Source organism: Chiloscyllium plagiosum, chromosome 12 (assembly GCF_004010195.1).
Source record: "Chiloscyllium plagiosum isolate BGI_BamShark_2017 chromosome 12, ASM401019v2, whole genome shotgun sequence".
Taxonomy (NCBI): Eukaryota; Metazoa; Chordata; class Chondrichthyes; order Orectolobiformes; family Hemiscylliidae; genus Chiloscyllium; species Chiloscyllium plagiosum.
In genome coordinates, this window is record NC_057721.1 from 28,653,510 (window position 1) to 28,680,756 (window position 27,247).

A 27,247-nucleotide genomic window follows, 5' to 3' on the forward strand; every position below is an offset into this window, starting at 1 on the left:
AATGTGTTGCTGGAAAAGCGCAGCAGGTCAGGCAGCATCCAGGGAACAGGAGAATCGACGTTTCGGGCATAAGCCCTTCTACAAACTTTCCTCATTCCTGAAGAAGGGCTTCTGCCCGAAACGTCGATTCTCCTGTTCCCTGGATGCTGCCTGACCTGCTGCGCTTTTCCAGCAACACATTTTCAGCTCTGATCTCCAGCATCTGCAGACCTCACTTTCTCCTTATAGAAGATACAAGCAATTGTTCAAAAGCAATAGTAATCATAAAATGGAAAGGAAGGAGAAACTCAGGAAAATATCAACCACCAGAGAAATGGTACAACAAAAACTGCTAGGGATGTGGGCTAGCAAGTGCTTGGGTTCTGATGAACTTCATCCTTAGGTCTTAAAAGAGATAGGTAGTGAGAAAGTTGATGCATTTCCCTCAATCTTCAAGAACTCGATTGATTTGAGGGCAGTGTTATTACATTGGAAAGTGTGGCGCTGGAAGATCACAGCGGGTCAGGCAGCATACAAGGAGCAGGAGAATCAACATTTTGGGCATAGACCCTTCATCAGGCATGTTGGGGTGTTTGGGGTGGAAGAGGGCTGAGAGATAAATAAGGGGTGTGGGTGGGGCTGGAGGAAATGTAGCTGGGAAAGTGATAGGTGGATGCAGGTGGGGGGTGCTTGTAATAAGTTAGTGTGAAGGGTGGAGCAGATATTGGGAAGGAAGGACAGGTTGGACAGATCAAGAGGTGGTGCTGAGTTGGAGGGTTGGATCTGGGACAAGGCGGCGGAAGGGGAGATTTGGAAACTAGCGAAGTCTCCTACCATCAAGCCATATCCCTCTAAACTGTTCCTATTCATGTACCTGTCCAAACATTTTTTACAATGTTGTAACTGTACCCACTTCTACAACTTCCTCTGGCAGCTTGTACCCTGTGTGTGAAAAAGCTGCCCATCAGGTCCCTATTACATCCTTCCCCTCTCACCTTAACCTATGCTCTTTAGCTTTGGACTCCCCTAGCCTGGGAAAAAGACCTTGGTATTCACCTTATCCATGCTTGCAATGATTTTATAAACCTCAAGAAGGTCACCCATCAGCCTCCTGGGCTCCAGGAACGAAGTCCTAACTTATCTAGTCTCCCCCTATAACTTAAACCTCCCAGCCTTGGTAACATTCTTATAAATAGTTTTTGCACCTTTTCCAGCTTAATAACGTTCTTCCCATAGGAAGACTACCAGAAATGTATGCAGTATTTCAAATGTGGCCTTACCATGTCTTGTACAGCTGTAACACGACGCCCCAACTCCTGTACTCGATGCTCTGACCTTTGAAGGCAAGCTTTCCATACCCTTCCTCACTACCCTGTCTACCTGTGACAAGGAACTGTGTACCTGCATCCATCAATCTCTCTCTTCAACAACACTCCTTGGCCCTATCATTAATTATGAAAGTCCTGTCCTGGTTTGTCTTATTAAAATGCAACACCTCGCATTTATTGGAATTAAACCCCATCTGCCATTCCTCAGCCCACTGGCCCAGTTGATCAAGATCCTGTTGTACTCCTCGATAACGTTCTTCACTCGCCACTATATATTTCCAACCAAATTGTATTATTTTACTGCATTAACTCTTATCTGTCACCTTACGACCTATTCAACAAGCCGATGGCCCTAGGAGTTTGTCACTAACACCCTCATGGTTCACAATACTTTCAAATGTATGTCATTTCCAAATTTTCAAATTGTGCCCTACACACCAAAGATAAGGTCATCGATATACATTAAGAAAAGCAATAGTTCCAACATTGATTCTCGGAGCTTCACATATATCTTTCTCCCATCTACAAAACAAATTAGTGTTCACCACTGAATTCACTTTGCATCCACACTGCCTCTGTTCTTTTTATTCCATTAACTTCAAGCCTATTATGTGGCACTTTATCAAATACCTTTTGGAAGTTCTTGTACACCACATCAACTACATTAATCCTTAATTAATTAGAAAATCACTGAACTGAGCAAACTTGTCCTTTGAGTTATTCATCTCAATTCCAAAAGCCCCTAAAAAGTTTACGCTTCGAAGAATGTTATGTAACTGATTTTTTTTCAAATGTTCATTAGATTCATAATTTCTGAAAACACTTCAACCTTCAGAAACTATTTTTATACTCACAGAATGCCACATTTCTCCATTTTGAAGGATATGTGATAATTCAAACATTGTTACTGTGCGTACAATTCAGTGATATTAAATGATATTAAAAAGTGAAGATAGGTCACTGCATTTACTCCCTGATTGGCTGTGAGAATATTTTAATATGATTGGTTGCTTATCCCCATGATGACTTCACATTGCCAGAAATCTAAGAGATCCCCTTGGTCTGGTGCTAGATTCAAGCTAACTTTGGGAAATGGGAAGCCCCTGCCATAAAGATTGCTAAATCTTTAAGTACAGCTCTGTTTGCGCTTAGTGGCAAGTAATGTTGTTTAGTCGTTAATAAAAACCAGCTCTTCAGCAACAATATTTGGCTGGGTAAGAACACAGGCATGAACCAAAGAGCTACTACCTAGGTTCCCCGTGTTAAAGAAGAAGGGTGGAGATATGTACTAATAATTTTGACATGATTACACCTTCAAACTGCACAATGTGACATTCACATTTCCTGACTCTGCTTATCCACTTCTCCTTGACAACTGTAAAACTCAGTTCCAAAGTGATTCCGAAATTAGCAATCACAATGCTCTATTTGTGTGATGTGCTCCAAAAAGGGGCGCATCTTAAATTAGTTTGCATCAATATTTTCATCTAATTATACAACACTGACCTTTTCTCACAGTGTAATTAGAAGTCCTACGACAAGCAATACATTCCCTAAGCTTTATTCTACCACCACCTAGTGGCCAATGAACAACAAAAATAGATACACGTGTCAAACTTCACAAAAAGCACATTCTCTGCTTTTCTCTCCTGCTATCAGGCAACTCAGAACAACACTGAAGGTCAAGGAAATTAGTTACCACATTCCTCTTTATTTGGAATCCAGTTCAACTGTCATCCCTCCTCCCATCACCTAACCCACCTTCCTGCACAATGCATTTTAAAAATTTATACTATAAATAGCTATTTCATTGACAGTCAGTGAACCAACTTTACAATATTATTTAGCGCCTCTAAAATAACCTAAGTGAAAAGCGCAGCACAAGAGCAGAGTGTGGGATCCTGCTCAAACTCCTCCCAAGATTCAAATCAACCCGACTATGGTCAGCCAATCTGGTTCATTCAATGGGATTTTAAGGAGAATTAAACAGAGACCTGATAATGCACCGACTGGAGAGCTTAAGCCATAGCAACCAGCGTAGTTGCTCCCCAGTCAAAATGTGCCAGTACATCTATTACACTGGTATCTATCTCACAATATGGATGGTTGTCATGGTAGGTCCTATGCACATAAATTATATACGTTTACTTTGGATAATTATCATGCCAGTTTTAGAGCTTCCTCGAAAACCATCAGTAAAATGACGGAAAGAGTCAAGCCTGACACCCACCCACAGACACACTGCTCAGGAACAAAGTTGTAAATCTGATCATAGCCTTGATTTAAACATGGGGAAGAAAAATCTTAATTTGCCTGAAGAGATGCAACTTTGAATCAGATGCCATGAGTCTTACCAACATGGAGGTCAAAAGAATTGGCTAGAGTCTAACTCAACAAAAAGGATGATGTTTGTGGCTGCTTCAGCCATACAGCCTTAGTGCAAGAAATCCACAAGACAAACATTTGTAACTGCATCAATGACTTTCTCTCAATTACAGGTACAAAAGAAAGGCCTGACAAATTCAGCATTCAGTTCCATTTGCAACTCCTCAGAAATGTGCTGGCTTACAGCTTGAATGGCAAAAATCAGCTGCAATCTGACAAGGTCTGCTAACATTTATACATGTAAACTCAAAGTAAGGGCTCCTCACTCATAATTACCATTAACAAGAGAAAATCTAACCATTTCTCCTCACCCTTCACCAGCCAGCATCATCTTAGGTAGCAGCAGTTAAAGCAATCACTGTCTTCTCAGGGCAAGTACAACAAGAGGTAAATGTGACCTTTCCAATACTGATGCACATTCCAGGAACAATTCAAAATAAAAAGCACCAGAAGAGGAACAGACAAGTAAGTGAGAGTTATGTGGGACATGCAGACAAAAATAATTTGCAATAAAATAAAATGGTAAACTCTCAGGATGGAAATAAAAATGCAAGGTAAATCAAATCAAATTGGTTAGAACTGAGTTAAGGAGGAAAATAAATTAAGAGAGTCCACCAGAGTTACATACACTTGGATAACAGGACCACCATGTGAATCAGACTCCATTTAAATTTAACACTTTCCAATTCGGAATTAGACAAAAAAAACTGGTCAGCCAGATATTGTATGAAAGGGCTGCTCATCTGCCTGAAACAAGACCACAGCATAAGTCAGTCTAAAAATAAATGGGGGAGTGGAATCGTACCTTCAGCAATTTTCTCTTTGCTTAAAGTCACAGCTGCTGAACTGTCCTTTACCATTGCTGCTAGTCTCTTTTCTTCTTGCTTCACAGGCACCTGCTTGATTGAGGATCTCACTGGAGCAGACTGGGCAGAGTCCACAACACTGACCACTTCTTCAGTAACAACTGTCTTCCTTATGGAATTGTTCTGATGATTAGAATTGAGGACCGGAGAAACCTGAGCATTCAAAAATAAATGCAAACTAAATTTTCTAGAGTCATAGAGATGTAACGCACAGAAACAAACCCTTCAGTTCAACTTGTCCCTGCCAATCAGATATCCTAAATTAATCTAGTCCCATTTGCCAGCATTTGGCCCATATCCCTTTAAATCCTTTCTGTTCCTATACCCATCCAGATACCTTTTAAATGTTATAATTGTACCCACCCGTACCACTTCCTCTGGCAGCTCATTCCATACATGCACCACCTCTGTGTCAAAACATTGCCCCTTAGTCCCTTTTCTATCTTTGCCCTTTCACATTAAACCTAAATAGTGAAGAATTGAGCTGCCTGAAGACCTGTGATATTGAAATGATGAGCATTTATTAGAAGAGTAAATTATTGACAGAGGGTGAAATAGATCTTCAAAGATTCTTCGCCTCTGGGAGCCTTCAATCTCTTCCTTGTAAATGTCTTCCTCTCCAATTGGCTGGTATGTTCACTCAAACATTGACTCCTCATTCTTCCTTAGATCCAATTAAACTCCCCGCCCCTTGGTTGCCCAACTCATCCATGCTGACCAAGTTTCCTAACTTAAGTTGTCCCATTTTCCCAATTTGCTGATAGCCCCCGAAACCTTTCCTATCTATGTTCCTCTCCAAATGGCTTTAAAATGTTATAACTGGATCCACCTCTACTATGGCAGTTCGTTCCATATACTCACCACTTTACTCTAGCCTGGAGAAAAAACCTTGGCTATTCAATTTATACACCCTCTTGATTTTATGAACTCCGTAAAGTCACCCCTCAGCCTCCAGAGTTCCAGGGAAAAATGTCCCAGCCTTATAACTCAAACCTTCCGGTCTCAGTAACATCCTTGTAATCTTTTTTGCTCCCTTTCCAGTCTAATAACATCCTTCCCATAGCAAGATGACCAGAATTGTGCGCAGTGTTCCAAATGTGGTCTCTTCAGTATCTTGTACATTGTAACATGACGTCCCAACTCCTGTATTCAATGCTCTGACCAATGAAGGAAACCCTTCTTTACTACCCTGTTTACCTGGGATGCCACTTTCAAAGAACTATGAACCTGAACCCCTCAATCTCTTTGTTCAAAAACACTCCCCAGGTCCCTTGCATTAACTGTACAAGTCCTGCCCTGGTTGGTCTTACCAAATTGCAACATCTCACATTTATCTGCATTAAACTGCAGCTGCAATTTCATGGCCCACTCATGTTTCTGAGGATGTGGGTTCAAATCCCATTACAGCAGATGAAATCTGAATTCAGTGGAAAAGCCTAATGGCGACCATGAAACAACTATCAATTATCATTAAAACTCATCAGGTCCCACAATGTCCTTTTGGGAAGAAAGTCTGCCACCTTTACCTGGTCTGGCCTACATGTAACTCCAGGCATACATGAAGATGGCTGACCCTTAAAGGCATTTCGGGATAAGTAATAAATACTGGCTAGCCAGCAACTCCCATATCCCACTGACAAATAAACACAAACAGAAGTCACCTAAATACACCTACTTGCCTCAAACTTTGATAGAATCATGTACTATTGGTCACATCCCGCTCTGTACCTCAATGATCAACCTCGAGCCAGAAAGAACCACCTCATGTTGTGGTATGAAGGGGAGACAAACAGCTCACCATGTGACCATAAAATAGCATATAGTTTAGTTGCACACTTTGCAAAATCTCTTGCTGATATTACATTTTACACAAGCAAAGTTTATAATATTATGGACAATGGCCACTTCCATAATCACACTGATTCAAAATGTCATTAGAACATCCAGTCATCATTAAGGAGGTGTTTTAATTAGAAACAGAGAAAATGCAGACAGCATTCATAGAGATACAAAAAGAACAAATGGGATCATTTGTCCAGGGTTTCTTTCAACAATCAGATACAGTCACATTGAAACAATGTCAAACAATTTACTGCTTATGTTCCAACTCCTTTAACATTTCCCGAATACATTTACAGAGGTACCTTGAGGGTGGGCGGCCTGACGGAAAATGGATTCGCTAATACTCCAACAGGTTTCTTCCTCTTTAAAATGACGGCAGGTGGTGGTGTAGTTAGTGAAGGTGCCTGTTAAATTCAAACATTTATCATTTAGAAATACATAAACACTAATGCAATTCATACTGACAAGATAGGAAAAGCGAGTAAGCAATTCGTGAAACATAAATTATCTAAAATACATAAATATGATTTGGTCCTTACATCTGCATGAAGATCATTAAGTATATCTCCCAGTAGATCATCCTTAGATAAATCAACATCCTTCTGCAAAAATAAAAAGATCATTTACAACATGCAGCTCTTCATTCCTTCAGAACAGTCAGTGACATGGCCTTCTCCACAACCAATCATAAGTAGCGTTAATCGATTCTCTAATGCAGAAAAAGTGTCTCAAGGTGTTTCAAAGATCAAACCAAATAAAAACAAGACACAATGCTAACGTTACTGGAGGGCTGCCAAGACGTTTTAAGGACACCATGAAAGGAAACATTCAATGGAAAGGCAGAGGTTAGGAAGATAATTCCGTAATGATAGTGAAGAGGGAGATGCTCTGTTTGTCAGAAGCAGAGGAAAGCACAGCTTCAAGTGAACATATGCTGGGATAAGAATTCGAGATGGGAGTCAGTGAATGTGACATGTCGGATATTATCAGTAAACTTGTGGAAGCTGACCCTGTGTCTGTAAATGGTGCTTCTAGGAGGCAGAATGCAGCTGACACTGAGAGATTAAGGACAGTGGTGAGGAAACCAGACAAGAATAAATCCTTGAGGGACCCTGGAAATAAAGGCACTAGCATGGGAACGGAAGGAACTGCTGGGAGTGATCTGGCTACAATTGGTAGCCAGGTGTTGAATGAAGTGTCACCCCTAGTTGGATGACTGTAAGGCACTAGAGGAGATTTCTATAGTCCAAAATCACAAAAGCTACACAGTGGTCAGGAAGGACACGATTCAAAGGGGCACCAAAGTCACAGGATATTATTCATGATCAGCACGAGTTCAGTACTGGGTGCAGCAGAAACCTGAATGGAGAGATCCTAACCTGGAATGGTAAGAAAGGTGGCACTGATTAGGGAGATAAAATAACATTCAAGTACTTCGGAAAAGAAAACTAGAGGTGGACCGACGATTTTCAAGAACAAAATGGTAAGGGTTGGGTTTTCAGAGAGGCCAGTGTGATAATGGTAATTTTGAAAGGGTGGACAACAACACAGGAGGAGTGGAACAAGTTTATAATGTTAGCCAATGTGGACTGACAACTTAAGAGGCAAGCTATTTAGTGGAAGGATCAGGGAAGCAAGAAGTGCTACTCTTGAGCAAGATGATCACAGAGGTTTGACGAGATAGAAACTTGGGGAAAGATCTGGCTTAGGTGATCCAGTGAAGGTGCTGCGGCAGGGGATGAAGTGAATGAGGCAAGGAGGTAGCTAAACATGTGGTCTCACCCTGAGTAACAAAGAAATACATAAATTCATCTCACTTGTTTTTGGAGATGAGGGTAGAGATAGAGAAATGATACCAACAAGTTAACTTTGCTCAGTAGGATAAATGAGAGTTGCAGCCACTTCAGAGCTAGCAAAGTGAGGCCTGTTAAACCTAAAGCATCAGATACTCTCGGATCTGAAACACTCCAATTTAAGTGTGTCATCAAGATTAGACAGGTATTCTTGTGTCAAGCACTTGGAGGGGCAGGGGTAACAGAGATGTTAAGGAAACTGACAGTTGCAGAACTATCATGACTAATAAAGAGCCAAAGATCAGATTAGTTTGGAGCTTGAAACTGACTGAGAGAGAAAAGATCATCAATAAAACTGGAAAGAATGATGGGTTAGTAAATTTGCAGATAACACTAAGTTTGATGGAGTTGTGCACTGTGCAGAAGGATGCTACAGTTTACAGAGGGACATAGATAAGCTACAGAATTGGGCTGAGAGGTGGCAAATAGAATTTAATGCAAAAAAGTGCAAGGTGATTCACTTTGGAAGGAGTAACAGAAATGCAGAGTACTGGGCTAATGGTAAGATGTGCATAGATTCCTGATAGTTGCCACCCAGGTTGATAGGGTTGTTAAAAAGGCATAAGGTGTGTTAGCTTTTATTAGTAGAGGGATTGGGTTTTGGAACCATGAGGTCATGCTGCAACTGCACAAAACTCTGGTGCAACCGCACTTGGAGTATTGCGTACAGTTCTGGTTGCCACATTATAGGAAGGATGTGGACGCATTGGAAAGGATGCAGAGGAGATTTACCAGGATGTTGCCTGGTATGGAGGAAAGGTCTTATGAGGAAAGGCTGAGGGACTCTTTTTGTTAGTGAGAAGGTGAAGAGATGACTTAATAGAGGCATACAAGAGGATTAGATAGGATGGACAGTGACAGCCTTTTTCCTCGGATAGTGATTGCTCAAATGAGGGGACATGGCTTTAAATTGTGATAGTTATAGAACAGATGTCTTTACTCAGAGAGTAGTAAAGCTTTGGAATGCCTTGCCTGCAACAGTAGTGGACGCGTCAACATTAAGGGCATTTAAATGGTCATTGGATAAACATATGGATGATAATGGAATACTGTAGGTTAGACAGGCTTTAGATTGGTTTCACAGGTCAGCGCAACATGAGGGCCAAAGGGCCTGTACTGAGCTGTAATGCTCTATGTTCAAGTATGCCCCGGCAAAACATAACTGGGGTGTTCTAGACCATGTACTGTATTGAAGAATCCAGCAAAGAAACAAAACTTTCAAGAGATAGTGTAAATTAAATGATTGAGTACTGAAGCAAAGAAGTAATGCTATCTTACACAGATCATAACATAGGTTAATTCAGATACTGATATCCAAACTTGAGTGGCTTACTTTAGGAAAGCTGTGAAAGCCTTGCAGGATGAAGAAAAGATGCACAATTGTATCAGGGAAAAGAAAAATAAAGGAGATACCAGAGAAGTCAAGGGAATTTCAGTACAGTAAACAGGAGGACAGGTCGTCATATTAATAGAAAATTGAAGTAAATTAAAGATTGTACCAAAACAAGAGCGGGAGAGAGAGAGGAGGATATCAGAAGGAGGAGCTTAACTTAGGCTAACAAGGGTACAATATAATAAATAGTGCTGGAAGCAAAATTCAATAGTTTACAAAAAAAAAGACAAGCAGGAAAGTATACCAGAAACAAAAAAAACTTGGGGGAAAAGAAACTACGTGGACATGGTTCAGAAATCCTGCAAAGATGTCTCGCACTGAATGACCTTCTACATGCAATAAGATTTATTCTAAAGTTGGAATATAATTAGACAGGTTTCAAACCCAAGAGTTCTATAATCATAAAAGACTAATTATTTTCTATTTTAAATCAACAATATAATGCACAATTACACATATAATTGCCCATTGCACACAATCGATGTTGGTTTACAAATCTCTACCTTCAAAGACTGAAAATGTGTATGCCCCAGTATCAAATTTTTTAAAATTGCATTTTGCTCCTGTGAACTTATGGAGGATAGGATGCTAACAGTGTGTAAAAAAAAGACGAGGAGAGAAAAAAAATCAAAATGCTTCGGAAAAGCAGGAAACATGAATCTCATTTACTCTCATTTATACCACACCTCAACTTTCTTCTTGGCTGCGCTGGCCAAGAACATGGATTTGATGTTATTGGGCCTCGAAACCAGCATATTCTTCACATTTTTCTTCTCTTTATTTGTACTGGATTTTCCTTTGTCTACAAGAACAGACATCAGAGTGGGAAACAGGTTTTAGCTACTTCAACAGAAAGACAATATGTAAAACAAAAACAAAAATTGCTGTAGAAACTACAGTATCTGAAGAGAGAGGAAAACAAAGTTAATATTGTGTCTGGTATGACTCCTCTTAAGAACAGAAAATATTCAAAGCTTTGAGTATATGACCAATGATCCACATCAAAAATAAAAGTGATGAGAAAAATAACAATCTACATTGTTCTCGCAACTTTAATGTAATAAAATACTGCAACAAAACTAAAACTGCACGGACTCTGGAAATCTGAAAACATTGGAACTATTCAGCAGGTCAAGCAATATCTGTGGGGATTGAATTGGAGTTGCTATCAATTTCAGGCCGTCTGCTTCCATACTAGTTTAAAAATGATAACTATTTTCTAATTTCTTTGAGTTCTGATGTAAGATTATCGACCTGTAACACTAACTCTGTTTCTCAATTCTGAAATGCTGCCTGACCGACCGAGTATTTGCAGCATTCTCAGTTTTTACTGCTAAATGCTTACCGTTGTCTTTTTTATCAAAGACATCTTCTTCCAAGTCATCGTCAAAGATTTCTCGACCATCTTCCACATAACCAACCCCATCTGCCAAATACAAAAATTATCAAATATTTGACAAAAATAGAGTAAAAGTCTTCTTTGGAAGGACAGGAATTTGCACAAAGAAGGAATATAATGAAGTTAAGCATTTACCATCATCAACTATCCAGTCATCATCTTGCCGTTCACATACAAGCTTGGAGTATTGATCTTCATCCAGTTCCTCGTAAACATTGGAAACCTTTTCAACCTGAAAGACAGCAAGGTCAACACTACATTATACCCCATGGGAAAAGAAGTGGACTTAACCATATAGGAACACCAAATAAACACTAAAGAGCACCTTGGAGAGAAACCAAAACTATTTCACAAGAGATGCTTTAACTGAGCACACGCATTAAGTCCCACTAAATATAAAATAGCATCTGTCAAGCAAGACATGCTGATCATATGCACGATACAACCTGCAGAACAAATCCATTGGAATTCATGCACTACATGCAGATCCCCTATCCACAACCCGTAGACAGCATTAGTATTCATTAATTTGATGCTTTAAAGTAAAATTGCTGTTCTGCCACTACAGGCTCTCCAGTAACAACTGACAACAGAATATTGATCTTGAAGTAGTATTATCATCATTAGCAATCCTATAGAAAACAACATCTGTAAATTTTAGGCTTCTCTCTATAACCACCTTCATTCCTTACCCTAAGTTATGTGACAGCAACTTGACAGGAAGTGGGTTGACTACTGATGCTTTAAGGACGCCCAGGTTTATTTGTAAACTGGGAAAAAAAGTGCATGACACTCATACTGTAAACAATGGCCAGAGCAACAGTGTTGATATTTCATCTCCTCAAGTCAGAGAAGTGTTACAAATGTCAGGCTTCAGAAATGGTCATTATTTAAACTATCCATTTAATTCTTGGATTAAATGGAATTGGGGATCTGGAGGATAGCTATCAAGCAGCTAGCATGGACTCTTGCCTTCTCAAAGCCTAACTCCCTTTAGTATCAGTTTACTTCTTAGAAACCAGTGAATCTGTCATAAATGGGCTAGTCCAGAAGAATCAGAGAGAAAAAGCATACAAAGATTGCTACTCACTACTCTCTACTGAATCACCATGCAGATTACAAGTGTAAGCTCACACTCAGATTGAAGAGGCCAAGCTCCTGATGACTTAGAGACTGACAGATTTGCCTAGCTTTGGTTAAGGATGGAACGTCACCTTGGAAGTTAGTTCAGGACTAGAAGTTACCCTGCTGGAAATGGAAAAATGATACAGACCATCAAGGACTGGTTTTTGGAGGATGAACTGTCAACTAAAGGGACAGAATAAAGCATAACCAAAAGGATTTCTGATGATTTTAGAAGTTAAACAGAAAAATCGAACTTTAGAGTCTAATTTGGCTACCAAGTAGCATAGAGAATTTTACTTTTAGTTTTTTTTAATATAATAACAGATTTAAAATGTTAAAGTTTGTCACATGATTCTTTCAGTCAGTCAATAGAAATTAAGATATCTTTTATCATGTTATTGGTCTCATGGGGATCAGAACACCGTAGGTACTATGGTTATCATGAATGTACAATAGACACTGACCTCAAACTTCAGATATTTTGGCAGTTTTTTTTTAAAAAAGAGTCTTACATTTAGAGGCTCATGTCTACCCCAGGACTTCAGCACATGATTTAAACTGACTTTACAATGCAAAAGTGCTGCATTGTCAAACTGTTCTCTCTACAACTGGATGTAAACATACTTGTTTACAGATCTTTTTAATCAATCCTGTTCAGACATGTTACAACACGTCTCTGTAGCAGATGGGGCTTGAACCTTGGACACTACCACTGCACCACAAAAGCCAGTAACTTTGGTCAGAATCCTGCGTTAGTTTAATGTTCAAAAGCCACATCACCCCAAATGGAATGTGAATTCACTATCCCTCATTTTGGAAGCCTGTCCCTTATCCATCAGGCCCACTGAAACAACACAAGTAATTAACTATACACTTGAGATAAAGAAATAGATAAATCAGCACAAATAAGTGGAGAAACCTCAGATTTTATTTGGCATTACAAGAAAAGGTTAGAAATGTACAGCAGGCCAGAAAATCTAACTTTATCAATTTGCTATAGAAATGCAGACAGAGTTATACACATTTAAGAACAGAATGAGAGATGGGAGTGAGAGATACCAAGAGAGAAGAACTCACTTTAATCTTTCCCCACTGTCCTATTCACCCAATCCACAGGGAAGTAGGTCTAGGTAAAGATCATCCTGACGAGGCCAATCTCCCCTGGTCACTAAGGTTGTACCATACTTGCCAGGAATCTGAAATCCTCCGTTCTGTACTATCCTTCCAGCCTCATATTAAGAATGTAAATCATTTTCTCCTAATCAATTCCAGCTTGTAGGATGCAGCAATCTCAGATTACTGTCTTGCTGATTTTATTTCAGCTTGGTTGTAATTCCTTGAACTTTACTTGCATGGGATCAAATCTAGCTTTGGTAGATGACCAGTGATAACCTATTCTCCTATTTGAGAACATTTATAAAGTCCTGAGCACTGTGAAGCAATGTAATATTCAGGATTTTAGATCAAATCTACAACAGAGATGGTCAACCCTTGGCTATAGAATCTTCTACAGTCACTCTGGATAATGTTTCCCCAACAAGAAACCAGTCAATTGACATCAATCACATGAATTTGATTTCCTTATTGCCACAAATAACTAAATGTAAAATATTACTATGGAAACCTTATGGTTCAGATTCTGAGTTAAGTTACTTATCCTTCGCCAGAAACACAACTTCTCCCATCAAATTTGTCTTTAAAAATTGAAATTAACAACTTTACCTCATATTTTATCTTCTCACCAGCCTTGGCCTTCTTCAGGCGTTCCAGTGCTGCTACTCGCCCTGCTTTATCTTTGCGACTACGTTTTGAGCGTGTAACCGCCAAGCCACATGAGTCGGCATCATCTGAAAAATTAAATTTGAAATTAGACCATATTTCATTAGCTCATATATCATATCATTAACTCTCACTGACGTGGGCAGTAGATTTCTCTTTAAAAGTGCCAATATAAATTCAATGGACCAAGCAGAAATGTATGTTATGGAAGAAGGTTATAATTCCGTGAGCTTCACTTTATACTCTGCGAACAGCTGGTTCAGAGTTTGTGTGTTATACGTTTTGGTTGTTCGAGAAAAAGAGATAAATGCAATTAAAGCAAGTTTGAAGTCTATTACACTGAAATGATTGGGGGCACATTAGCTTGAAAGGTTAATAGCTAGAAAGGCAAGAGCTGTGAAACAGTGAAAGTACAAAAGATGTGATGCTTGCAATCTTTATAGGAATGGGAATCCATAGAATCACAGAATTCCTACAGTGCAGAACAAGACCACACTGACCCTCCAAACAGCATCCAATATAGACCCATCACCTAACCCCACATTTAGCATGTGTCAGTGCACCTAATCTGCACATCTTTAGTCTGTGGGAGGAAACCGGAGCATCCGGTGGAAACCCATAAGAACACAGGGAGAATGTGCAAACTCCACACAGATAGTCACCCAAGGGTGGAATTGAACCCAGGTTCCTGGCACTGTGAAGCAGCAGTGATAACCCCTGAGCCACCGTGTTGTCCAGATTTGTTTTGGATACTAGAGCAATATTAGATTAAAAGCATTTGATGTACCAGAAAAGTTGTAAAACCCATTTATTTCATCCTATCCTAAAAAAATTGTAGATGTGGGATTATTAATTTAAAGGTCAGTTTGAACAAAGCCCAGAGCAAACTACATCATTATGGATATGAGTAGAGATTAGGAAGATTATTTAGTTTAAATTTATATGAATAATTACTGAGAGCGCTATTGTGGTTTGGACTTTGCTCATTTTGCAGCTTGCCAAGACATAGTCAAAGGAAATGTTGAGTTAGTTAGATCTGTCTTGTAAGAAAAGCAAAAATACTTCATCATTTACCATGTGGAATGCAGGCAACTCTTCATCGATACTTTACGTAAACAAAAGCTAGCAGGAGAATTAAGAAGGGTCACTGGACTCAAAATATTAACTCTGTTTTCTCTGCACAGATGCCACCAGAGCTGCTGAATTTCTCCAGCAATTTCTGTTATTGTTTCGGATCTTCAGCACCTGCAGTTCTTTGTTTCATTTAAAGAAGAATCTGGTGATTCCCACAGATCCTTGCGCCAAAAGGAAGCAGCAATCAGATTAGTTCGGCAGCACTGGAAATGTAACCAGAACAAGCAACTGACACATCCACTATTGAGATATAGTAAATATCAGTGTGACCTCTGAGAATTCTCTAGGGGACTGTGGTATACTTAAAGGTGATCTCTACAGAATTAAGTAACATTAAGATTGATGTAGCTGACTGTAGTTTTAAGCCACATTGTTCGTTGTTTTATTTAATTATTTTTAAGATACATAGCATAGTTAGTTTAGTTCAAAAAGTAGTAAGATCTTGCTGCATAGCTCTATATGTTAAAATGAGGTATTCTTACTTCTCTTTAAGCATTAATGATCCCCACCTAAAGCATAACAATATTTAGCAGCTATAGAATGCTTAGCTCTCAAATCAGAGCACGTTCAATGATTGAGCTGCAGACACAGGTCTCATCTGAAAATGTTGATTTAATCATGAAGAATTCAAGGAGTTAAATTAATGTTGCTGTGTTGAACTGTTCTACTTTCTACATAAACTATTTAATAAAACTCTGATTTAAAAAGCTAGTCTCAGTAATGGTAATTTGCAGATTAGCATAAAAATCAGTCCAATATACCAGTGCTTTTAGAAAAGAAATCTGTTGTCATTATCTGTTCTGACTACATATTCCTTCAGACTAATAATGTATTGACTCTTAACCATGCCCGAAAATTGTCTAGCTAGTCAATCAGTTGTATCAATCCACTAGTAGAAATAGAACTGAACTGGACAGACACCCAGTACTTACCAATGCCTACGAATTGACAGAGGCAGACTGCAGGCCATTCTACCTTGCAAAGTCCTCCACACTAACATCTGGAGACTTGTGACAGAATTAGGAGAGCATACCACAAGTCTGTCAAACAAAGACTGACATACAGTTTTGCTATTTTCATCATTCACTGACTGTAATGTCCCAAAGAGCTCCAGCATGATCCCTGGATATGTCTGAACAGATCAAAGCATGATTGTAGTCTGTACACAGTGGTGAAGGAGTGCCTTGGACATTTATCCTTGACATCATGTGTCTTATGGCACTGGGTCAAACATGGACAAGGAAACGTCCGGCTGTTAGCACATACTACCAACCCTCAGCTGATGAATTTGTACTGTTATGAAGTTGGTGTGTGAAAATGGTAAAATTCTAAAAAGACCCCTCAAAGATACCATAGTATTTCCAGCTCAAAATCATCACAGACGAATCATCAGAAGAAAGGTCTTTGTGATGCGAGATCAACTTTATTGGAGGTAAAGTGAAGATGACAGACTGTGTAATATTGGAGAGATTAGGTTTTAATTTATTGTTCTTATTAAATGGGTTTATATAAATGAGACTTGTGCTTATTTGAACAGCATTCATTCCAGTAGAATTTAGTTCAGTTAGTACATAAGACAAAATTGTCCCATTTCATAGTAACTGTTAAATTGTTTACTGTTAGAGTTGAATAAATAAATTCTTACTTGTTAAGTGTAAAGTGAGTGAAAGGATTTCATTTCATTTAACCATTCCTTTATAATAGTTTTGGGATTGAGAGGTAGGTTATACCCCTTGTCATTTATCAGATTATGAGGTAAGGCAATTTTCTCTAGGTGTTTCAGGTTTAATTATCAGAGGAGTGTCAACCTCCACTTCGTAATAGTACATCTCAATATTGTGTTAAAAATCACACAACACCTGCTTATAGTCCAACAGGTTTAATTGAAAGCGCTAGTTTTCAGAGGGCCGCTCCTTCATCAGATCGTTGTCCTGACGCAACGACCTGATGAAGGAGCGTCGCTCCGAAAGCTAGTGCTTCCAATTAAACCTGTTGGACTATAACCTGGTGTTGTGTGATTTTTAACTTTGTGCACCCCAGTTCAACACCGGCATCTCCAAATCTCAATATTGAATACTACTTGGAACAGGCACTTAGGTTAACAGGGTAGAATGCACGAGAGAGTGGGGGACTTCAATGATCTTCAGCAAAAGGGACTACAGACTAAGCTGGCCAAGATCTGAATATCAATAAGACGGAAAAACCTACTTGAGCTTGTGCTCACCAATCTAACTTGCAGAGACATCAGTGGTGTCAGTATGTTTTAGAATGACAATCACTCAGTCCTTGTAGAGACAAAGTTCCATCTTCACAAGTGCTCATGCCTCCATGTTGAGTGACACTCGCATTATGTTGAATGAGATAAGTTCAGAATAAAGTTAGGAGCTCAAAACTGAGCATTCCTGCGATGCTGTTGGCCAGCGCAGTTGCAGAATTGCATTCCATCACAATCCGTAATCTCACTGCACAGTACACCACTCAGTCCAGCATTACGATCAATGCCAGGGGAGTAACTCTACTTCCACAGGGAATTGTTGAAATGTATGCCACGTGCATACCCATATATAAAATGTGGGAAAAGGACAACACAGGATGAGATGCATGCTAAGTAGTGGAAGTAGCATCAAATAGACAAGCTGAGCAATCCGGTAGGTAAAATCAATGACTGCAGATGCTGGAAACCAGATTCTGGAGTAGAGTGGTGCTGGAAAAGCACAGCAGTTCAGGCAGCATCCGAGGATCAGAAAAGTCGACCTTTCGTGCAAAAGCCCTCAACGACCTGTATTCCTGATGAAGGGCTTTTGCTGCTCCTTGGATGCTGCCTGAACTGCTTTTCTAGCACCACTCTACTCCAGAAGCTAAGCAATCCCACAATCTACAAATCTGTTGTGGTTCTGTTCGCCGAGCTGGAAGTTTTTGTTGCAAACGTTTCGTCCCCTGGCGAGGCGACATCATCAGTGCTTGGGAGCCTCCTACGAAGCGCTTCTTTGATGTTTCCTCCAGTGTTTATAGTGGTCTGTCCCTGCCGCTTCCGGTTGTCAGTTTCAGCTGTCCCCTGTAGTGGTTGCTATATTGGGTCCAGGTCGATGTGTTTGTTGATGGAGTTTGTGGATTTTTTGTCCGGTGTGTTTTTTTCTATTTCTGTGTTTTTAATGATTACGAACGTGTCATCGACATATCTGACCCAGAGTTTGGGTTGAATTTGTGGTAGGACTGTTTGTTCTAACCTTTGCATAACTGCCTCTGCTATGAGTCCCGAGATTGGTGATCCCATGGGTGTTCCGTTGATTTGTTCGTATATCTGGTTGTTGAATGTGAAGTGTGTTGTGAGGCACAAGTCCAGTAGTTTAAGTATGCCGTCTTTGTTGAGCAAAACTATTGTAGTGTACAAAATACCATGCAAGGACTGCACTAAACACTATATAGGACAAACAGGAAGACAGCTAACAATCCGCATACATGAACATCAACTAGCCACGAAACGACACGACCAGCTATCCTTAGTAGCCACACACGCAGACAACAAGCAACATGAATTCAACTGGGACAACACTCTTATCATAGGGCAAGCCAGACAGAGAACAGCCAGGGAATTCCTAGAGGCATGGTATTCATCCACAAACTCCATCAACAAACACATCGACCTGGACCCAATATACCAACCACTACAGCGGACAGCTGACACTGACAACCGGAAGCGGCAGATTCAAACCACTATCAACACCGGAGGAAACATCAAAGAAGCGCTTCGCAGGAGGCTCCAAGCACTGATGATGTCGCCTAGCCAGGGGACGAAACTTTTGCAACAAAAACTTCCAGCTCGGCGAACAGAACCACAACAACAAGCACCCGAGCTACAAATCTTCACACAAACTTTGAATCTACAAATCTATTCAAAGACATGACACATTCAGTCTTAAAAGATGTTCTGATGGTCAATAAATGCTGGTCCAGCCAGCAACACTTAAGAATGAATTTAAAAATGTGTTGAAGTTCATCACTTAAGTGGAAAAGATAACGCTTTAAAACCAGAAGTACTGAGTGAATGATCCACGTCAGCCTCCTCTTGAGGACTCCAACAACATATAAGAAAAAGACACCATCTTTAGCAAATACAATTCATTGCATGTTATCTCCAGAAATGTCTGACTGCATTGTCAACAGAAGAAAGCGAGGAATGCAGATGCTGGACATCAGAGTTGAAAAGCGTGGTGCTGGAAAAGCACAGCAGGTCAGACAGCATCTGAGGAAGAGCAGAACTGATGTTTCAGGCATAAACCCTTCATCAGGAATATGGGTGTATGTGGTGAGTGTGAGTGTGTGAGCGGCTCGGTGGCAGGTAGCTGGGAAGGTGTTGGTGGATGCAGGTGGCAGGTGATGGTGACAGGTCAAAGCGTTGTCAACAGCAAAGGCTACAGGCCCTAACCACATTCCAGTTATTGTAGCCATATGCTCCAGACCTAACTGCACCTTTAACCAACCTTTTCCAACACAGTTACAATACCTAGAAAATTGTCCAGGCACAACTAGAATAAATACAGATCACTGAAACCAAAATGTTAACTTTGCTTTCTCTCCACCGATGCTGTCAGACCTGCTGAGTTTTTTCAGCACTTTCTAACTTTATTTCTGATTTCCAGCTTTGCAATTCTTTGGTTATAGTTTATTGACCAATTCAATCTATTTTCAATCATCAGCAAAGAGACAGAAGGCGTTAATGACTATGCTATCAAGCTGCATTTGCTCTGCTGTCCTGTAGGTTTGGATTCCATCACTGTCATTTGGCTCATTACAAAAATGGTCCCAAAAAAAGGTCGAAGAAGCTGAATTCCAGAGATGTGGTGAGAATGACTGTCCATAACATCCAGGCAGCATTCGGCAGAGTGTTGAATCAAGGAGCCCTAGGAAAATTGAACTCCCTATTGGTTGGGGTCACACCCAACAGAAAGGAGGATGGTCACAGATTCTCAGCAGTGGTTGAGCACATGGCATTTTCCATCAATAGGATACCATCATTAGAGATTATACATATCACAGTACAGCAAAGTCATGTTTGAGTTTTAGTGCTAACATTAGGGAGTTTGGATAATTAAATGAAAAGTGCATGTTCCTCAGTTGTTGGTATTAGGTAAACTATAGGTCGAACTGAACCAGCTCAAACTTCCAAACCCCACAATGTCCACTGTTTAGTGTGATCCAGCAATTGGACAGCACTTGCTGAACAATCCTGAGAAAGTAATTAGCTCCACTAACAATTCAAAATAATCGTTAACTTCCTAAAGTAAATGCAAAATACTGCAGATGCTGGAGATCTGAAATAAAAGCAGACAACGCAAGAGAAACTCAGTTGGTCTGGCAGCATATTTGGAGAGAGGAACAGAGGTAAGGTTGAGTCCAAAGATACTTCTTCAGAACTGATTGTTGGACTCAAAAGATTAACTGCTTCTCTCCCCACAGATGCTGCCACACCTGAGTTTCTCTAATTTTCTGTTGTTCTTTCATACCTCCCAAAGTAACCAATTTCAGTTGCTAGAACTGGCATACATTCAAACATTCACTCCAAATCTGTAAATGAGGAGAACAAGTTAGAACATAGAACAGAGAACAATACAGTGCAGAACAAGCCCTTCGGCCCTCGATGTTGCGCCGACCTGTGAACTATTCTCAGCTCGCCCCCTACACTATCCCATCCTCATCCATGTGCTTATCCAAGGATTGTTTAAATCTCCCTAATGTGGCTGAATTAACTACATCAGCAGGTAGGGCATTCCACGCCCTGTCTTAAATCTATCGCCCCTCAATTTGTAGTTATGCCCCCTCGTACAAGCTAACGTCGTCATCCCAGGAAAAAGACTTTCACTGTCTACCCTATCTAATCCTCTGATCATCTTGTATGTCTCTATCAAATCCCCTCTTAGCCTTCTTCTTTCCAATGAGAACAGACCCAAGTCTCTCAGCTTTTCCTCATAAGACCTTCCCTCCAGACTAGGCAACATCCTGGGAAATCTCCTCTGCACCTTTTCCAATGCTTTCACATCCTTCCTGAAATATGGTGACCAGAACTGTACACAATATTCCAAATGCGGCTGCACTAGCGTTTTGTATAGTTGCAGCATGTTATTATGGCTCCGGAGCTCAATCCCTCTACCAATGGAACCTAACACACCGTATGCCTTCTTAACAGCACTATCAACCTGGGTGGCAACATTCAGGGATCTATGTACATCGACTCCAAGATCCCTTTGCATATCCACACTACCAAGAATCTTTCCATTGAACCAGTACTCTGCCTTCCTGTTATTCTTCACAAAGTGCATCACCTCACAGTTAGCTGCATTGAACTCCATTTGCCACCTCTCAGCCCAATTCTGCAGTCTATCCAAGACCCCTGCAACCTGCAACATTCTTCCACACTGTCCACTACTCCACCAACTTGAGTGTCATCTACAAATTTACTAATCGTCTAAGTCTTTTATAAAAATGACAAACAGCAGTGGTCCCAAAAAGATCTTTGTGGGACACCACTAGTAACCGGACTCTAGGCTGAATATTTTCCATCAACCACCACTCGATGCCTTCTTTCAGAAAGCCAGTTTCTAATCTAAACTGCTAAATCACCCTTAATCCCATGCATCTGCATTTTCTCCAACAGCCTACCATGTGGAACCTTATCAGAGGCTTTACTGAAGTCCAAGTATACCACGTCAACTGCCCTACATTCATCTACATGCTTGGTCACCTTCTTCAAAGTAATTCAATAAAATTTGTGAGGCACGACCTGCCCTTGACGAAACCATGCTGACTATCTGAAATCAAATTATTGCTTGCTAGATGATTATAAATCTTATCTCTTATAATCCTTTCCAAAACCTTTCCTACAACAGAAGTGAGGCTCACTGCTCTATAATTACCTGGGTCATCTCTACTGCCCTTCTTGAACAAGGGCACATTTGCAATCCTCCAGTCCTCTGGTACTAAACCTGTAGACAATGATGGCGCAAACATCAAAGCCAAAGGCTCTGCTATCTCCTCCCTAGCTTCCCAGAGAATCCTTGGATAAATCCCATCTAGCCCAGGGAACTTGTCCACTTTTGCTCCTTCTAGAATTGATAACACCTGTTCGTAACTAACCTCAAACCTTTCTAGTCTAATATCTCATTCTTCTCCTCTACAATATTCTCCTTTTCCTGAGTGAAAACTGATGAGAAATGTTCATTTAGCACCTCTCCGATCTCCACAGGGTCCACATTCAACTTCCCACTTCTGTCTTTGACTGGCCCTATTCCTACCCTAGTCATCCTTTTATTCTTCACATACCTATAGAAAACTTTAGGGTTCTCCTTTATTGTATTTGCTAAAGACTGCTCATGTCCTCTCTTTGCTCTTCTTAACTCTCTCTTTAAATCCTTCCTAGCTGATCTCTAACTCTCCATTGCCTCATCTGAACCATCTTGCCTCATCAACACATAAGTGACCTTCTTCTGCTTAACAAGAGATACAATTTCTGCAGTAAACCATCGTTCCCTTGCCTTATCACTTCCTCCCTGTCTGACAGGGACATACCTATTAAGGACACACAATATCTGTTCCTTAAACCAGCTCCACATTTCCATTGTCTGCATCCCCTGCATTTTGCTACCCCATTCTATGCATCCTAATTCTTGCCTAATCGCATTATAATTGCCCTTGCCCCATCGACAACTCTTGACCTGTGGCATGTACCTATCCCTTTCCATCGCTAAATTATGGTCACTCTCTCCAAAGTGCTCACCTACAACTGAATCAAACATCTGGCCTGGTCATTACCAAGCACCAGATCCAGTGTGGCCTCCCGTCTTGTCAGCCACGTCTGCACAATACTTCGACATACTGTGTCAGGAAACCCTCCTGCACACATTGGACAAAAACTGATCCATCTGAGGTATTAGAGTTATAGCATTTCTACCCTGTTCCTTTCACTCCTATCCAGAATAATTTTGCCAATCCTCTCTTCCACCTCCCTGGAACTCTGCGGAGGCCTATAACAAACTCCAAGCAGTGTGACCTCTCCTCTCCTGTTTCTAACCTTGGTGCACATTATCTCAATAGATGAGTCCTTGTCAAAAATTCTTTCAGCCACTGTTACACTATCCTTGACTAACAAGGCCACGCCTCCTCCTCTTTTACTGCCTTGCCTGTTCTTAATGAAAGATCTAAACCCTGGAACCTGCAACATCCATTCCTCACCCTGCTCTATCCATGTCTCCGAAATGGCCACAACATCAAAGTCCCAGGTACCTATCCATGCTGCAAGCTCACCTACCCTATTTCGGATACTTCTGGCATTGAAGTAGACACACTTCAAACCAGTTTGCTGTCTGCCAGCACATTTCTGTGACCCTGAAATCCTGTCCCTGTCCTCCCTATTCTCATCCTCCTGTGAACTGCAACTACACCTCAGGTTCCCATCCCCCTGCTGAGCTAGTTAAACTCACCCGAATAGCACCAGCAAATTTCCCACCCAGGATATTAGTACCCCTCTGGTTCAAGTGAAGACCATCCTGTTTGTACAGGTCCCACCTTCCCCAGAATGAGCCCCAATTATCCAAGTATTTGAAACCCTCCATCCTGCACCATCCTTGCAGCCACGTGTTCAGCTGATATCTCTCCCTATTCCTTGCCTCGCTATCACGTGGCACGGGTAACAAACCAGAGATAACAACTCAGTTTGTTCTAGCTCTCAGCTTCAACCCTAGCTCCCTGAAATCCTACCTTACACCCCTATCCCTCTTTCAACCTATGTCGTTGGTACCTACATGGACCACGATTTGAGGCTGATCACCCTCTCCCAAAGATACGATTCGCGATATCACGGACCCTGGCACCTGGGAGGCAACACACCAACCGTGAGTCTCATTCGTTCCCAACAAACTTTTCATCTGACCCTCTAACTATTGAGTCCCAATGACTTGCACTCTCCTTTCCCTCTTTCCCTTCTGTGCAACAGGGACAGGCTCTGTGCCAGAGACCTGGGCCCCACTGCATATCCCTTATGCTGTTTTAGCCTTAAGCTTGGGCAGCCTGATGTTCCACATTGCTTTACTCAGGGCAATGCCTTGGCTACAGTTGGCTTGCCAACATTCAACACCTTTTTCTCTGAGAGTATAAATTTTTGTGATAGTTTGAAATTTGGTTTTCTTGCATTTTTCCTGATGAGAGCAAGGTGTAAAACTTCAGCAACATGCAAAAGAACTGATGACAAAGAATCAGACTTGTCTGTCACTCATTATATTGAGGCCTGATAAAATAATATTGTCCTTAGAAACAGAGAGCTGGTTATTAATGGAGAGAGTATTTGCAGTCTATACTGAGGAACTCAAAGTCAAGCACAGAGTTAAAGTGTGCAGTACTGTACTTTACTACTGAATCAGGTCACCTCTCATCATTGAAATCAATCAGAATCAATCTGGGGACAGCACGGTGGCTCAGTGGTTAGCACTCCTGCCTCACAGCGCCAGAGACCCGAGTTCAATTCCCCCCTCAGGCAACTGTCTGTGTGGAGTTTGCACATTCTCCCCGTGTCTGCGTGGGTTTCCTCTGGGTGCTCTGGTTTCCTCCCACAACCCAAAGATGTGCAGGTCAGGTGAATTAGCCATGTTAAATTGTCAGGGTGAATGTAGGGGAATGGGTCGGGGTGGGTTCCTCTTCGGAGGGTCGGTGTGGACTTGTTTCTACACTATAGGGAATCTAATCTAATACAATAGCTCATTTTACCAAGACTGACAACTTATTTAAATTAGAACAGTACAGCACAGGAACAGATTCTTCAGCCCATTTGTGTCTGCACCAACACGATGCCAATCTAAACACATCTTGTCTCCGTGCATGTGGTCCATATCCCTCTATCCCTTGCCTGTTCCCATGTCCATCTAAATGTTTCTGAAACTTTAGTACAATATCTGCTTTTACCATCTCTCCTGACAATGCACTCCAGATAACTACCATGCTCTGTGTAAAAAATACTTGCCTCACACATCTCCTTTGAACTTTCCCCCCTCTCACCTTAAACCTATGCCCCCTAGTATTTGACATTTCCACCTAGGAACGTGGTTACTCTGAACTTCACCACCATGTTGTCAGTCCAGGATTATAGGAAAATTCCTGGATGCAGGTTTCCTAACAAATAATCATTTAAACGTACAATTGGAAAATACTTGCATAAGTTCATCAGATATATGGAATAGATTTTTAAGCATCTCTTTGAGGGGCTCCTTTTAAAATGGTGAAGACAAACACAAGTATTCTTAAATATGAAATAATGTCATTTCACAGTTCAGCTGTGATGCCAGGGGTTTCACCATCAGCAACACAACTGTCATTGCATTGCAAACCTCCAAATCATGTGCTAACTCAAAATTCCTGTTAATGTGCGGTGTTAGCAAAAGTGCACTCCAGTTCAAAAACACCATCCAAGAAGCGAATCAAAGATTTTTTTTTGAAAACAGGATAAAGTGCAGGTATTTCCTACCACACTAGCTGTATATCCAGCAGTCAGGGCCCAGCCCTCGATCTGCACCACCTGGATATGCAACACAAGGAAGCAGAACAGAGTGCTGGCAGTAATACCAGAGACGTGCCTGGCTTTTGTACATCAGCTGTATCTGTAATCCCTGCCTGAGTAGCTGCAAACCGGAATACAAACCCTGTCATCTCTGCAATGCGCTCATCAGCCCCTATAAACTAAATGGATCAGCAATAAGCAGCAAGTGCACCTTGTACATACACTGTTTCTGTTCGACCTGCAATCAAACCCCAAACTCCCCAGCTCGTATCCTCCGCCTGTCCACGCTGCACCGCATTCATTACCTTGCTGTTCGGGCTCACTTCCAGCCTCCCTATCCGGACCCATTCTCTCCCGCTCCGGCCCACTATTGATTCACAGCAAAATCTGGCGCCAAATCCTCCGGAACTGAAATGAATGTAATTGATCGTTCGGAAGGACGTCATTCGGCACGGCGCGGGAGTGTGGGAGAGTGCAGAATAGAGCGCAGCCATCTTTCATCAAGGCACTCTGCAGTAGTTGTGGTTTTATGATTTGGAGATGCCAGTTTTGGACTGGGGTGGACAAAGTTAAAAATCACACTACACCAGATTATAGTCCAACAGATTTATTTGGAAGCACTAGCTTTCAGCGTGCTGTTCCTTCAACATGTTCATTCTAAAAGATGAGAGACTTAAACAATCCAGGACTTTTTCAATATATTATTTCAGTTACATTACAGGGTAAACTTTTGCTGTAAATTCTGTATCTTACGACCTTATACTCCACAACCAGATGAAGGAGCGGCGTCCTGAAAGCTAGTGCTTCCAAGTAAACCTGTTGGACAATAACCTGGTGTTATGTGATTTTTAGCTGAAAATGTGTTGCTGGAAAGGCGCAGCAGGTCAGGCAGCATCCAAGGAGCAGGAGAATTGACGTTTCGGGCATGAGCCATTCTTCAGGAATGAGGAAAGTGTGTCCAGCAGGCTAAGATAAAAGGTAGGGAGGAGGGACTTGGGGGAGGGGCGTTGGAAATGCGATAGGTGGAAGGAGGTTACGTTGAGGGTGCTAGGCGGAGTGGTCAGGAAGAGGATTGCAGGTTAGGAAGGTGGTGCTGAGTTCGAGGGTTGGGACTGAGACAAGGCGGGGGAAGGGGAAATGAGGAAACTGGAGAAATCTGAGTTCATCCCTTGTGGTTGAAGGGTTCCTAGGTGGAAGATGAGGCGTTCTTCCTCCAACCGTCACGTTGCTATGGTCTGGCAATGGAGGAGTCCAGGGACCTGCATGTCCTTGGTGGAGTGGGAGGGGGAGTTGAAGTGTTGAGCCAATGGGTGGTTGGGTTGGTTGGTCCGGGTGTCCCAGAGGTGTTCTCTGAAAAGTTCCACAATAGCCGGCCTGTCTCCCCAATGTAGAGGAGGCCACATCGGGTGCAGCGGATGCAATAAATGATGTGTGTGGAGGTGCAGGTGAATTTGTGGCGGATATGGAAGGATCCCTTGGGGCCTTGGAGGGAAGTAAGGGGGGAGGTGTGGGCGCAAGTTTTGCATTTCTTGTGGTTGCAGGGGAAGGTGCCGGGAGTGGAGGTTGGGTTGGTGGGTGGTGTGGGCCTGGCGAGGGAGTCACGGAGGGAGTGGTCTTTACGGAA

The 27,247-nt window shown here is 41.4% G+C and overlaps 1 protein-coding gene across 1 annotated transcript in view; it reads right to left on the minus strand.

The window, feature by feature from the left end:
* pola1 (polymerase (DNA directed), alpha 1) overlaps nucleotides 1–26,017 on the minus strand; it is a 281,247-nt gene extending 255,230 nt beyond the window's left edge. Inside the window, exons 1-8 of the mRNA XM_043700756.1 lie at nucleotides 25,929–26,017; nucleotides 13,893–14,017; nucleotides 11,181–11,277; nucleotides 10,992–11,072; nucleotides 10,333–10,448; nucleotides 6,940–7,002; nucleotides 6,703–6,804; nucleotides 4,498–4,711 (exon numbers count right to left, since the gene is read on the minus strand). Of these exons, the coding sequence (XP_043556691.1) occupies nucleotides 4,498–4,711; nucleotides 6,703–6,804; nucleotides 6,940–7,002; nucleotides 10,333–10,448; nucleotides 10,992–11,072; nucleotides 11,181–11,277; nucleotides 13,893–14,017; nucleotides 25,929–25,971 (841 nt within the window). The 5' untranslated portion in view covers nucleotides 25,972–26,017. The remainder of the gene's footprint in view (nucleotides 1–4,497; nucleotides 4,712–6,702; nucleotides 6,805–6,939; nucleotides 7,003–10,332; nucleotides 10,449–10,991; nucleotides 11,073–11,180; nucleotides 11,278–13,892; nucleotides 14,018–25,928) is intronic.
* Between the last annotated feature and the right edge of the window lie 1,230 nt (nucleotides 26,018–27,247).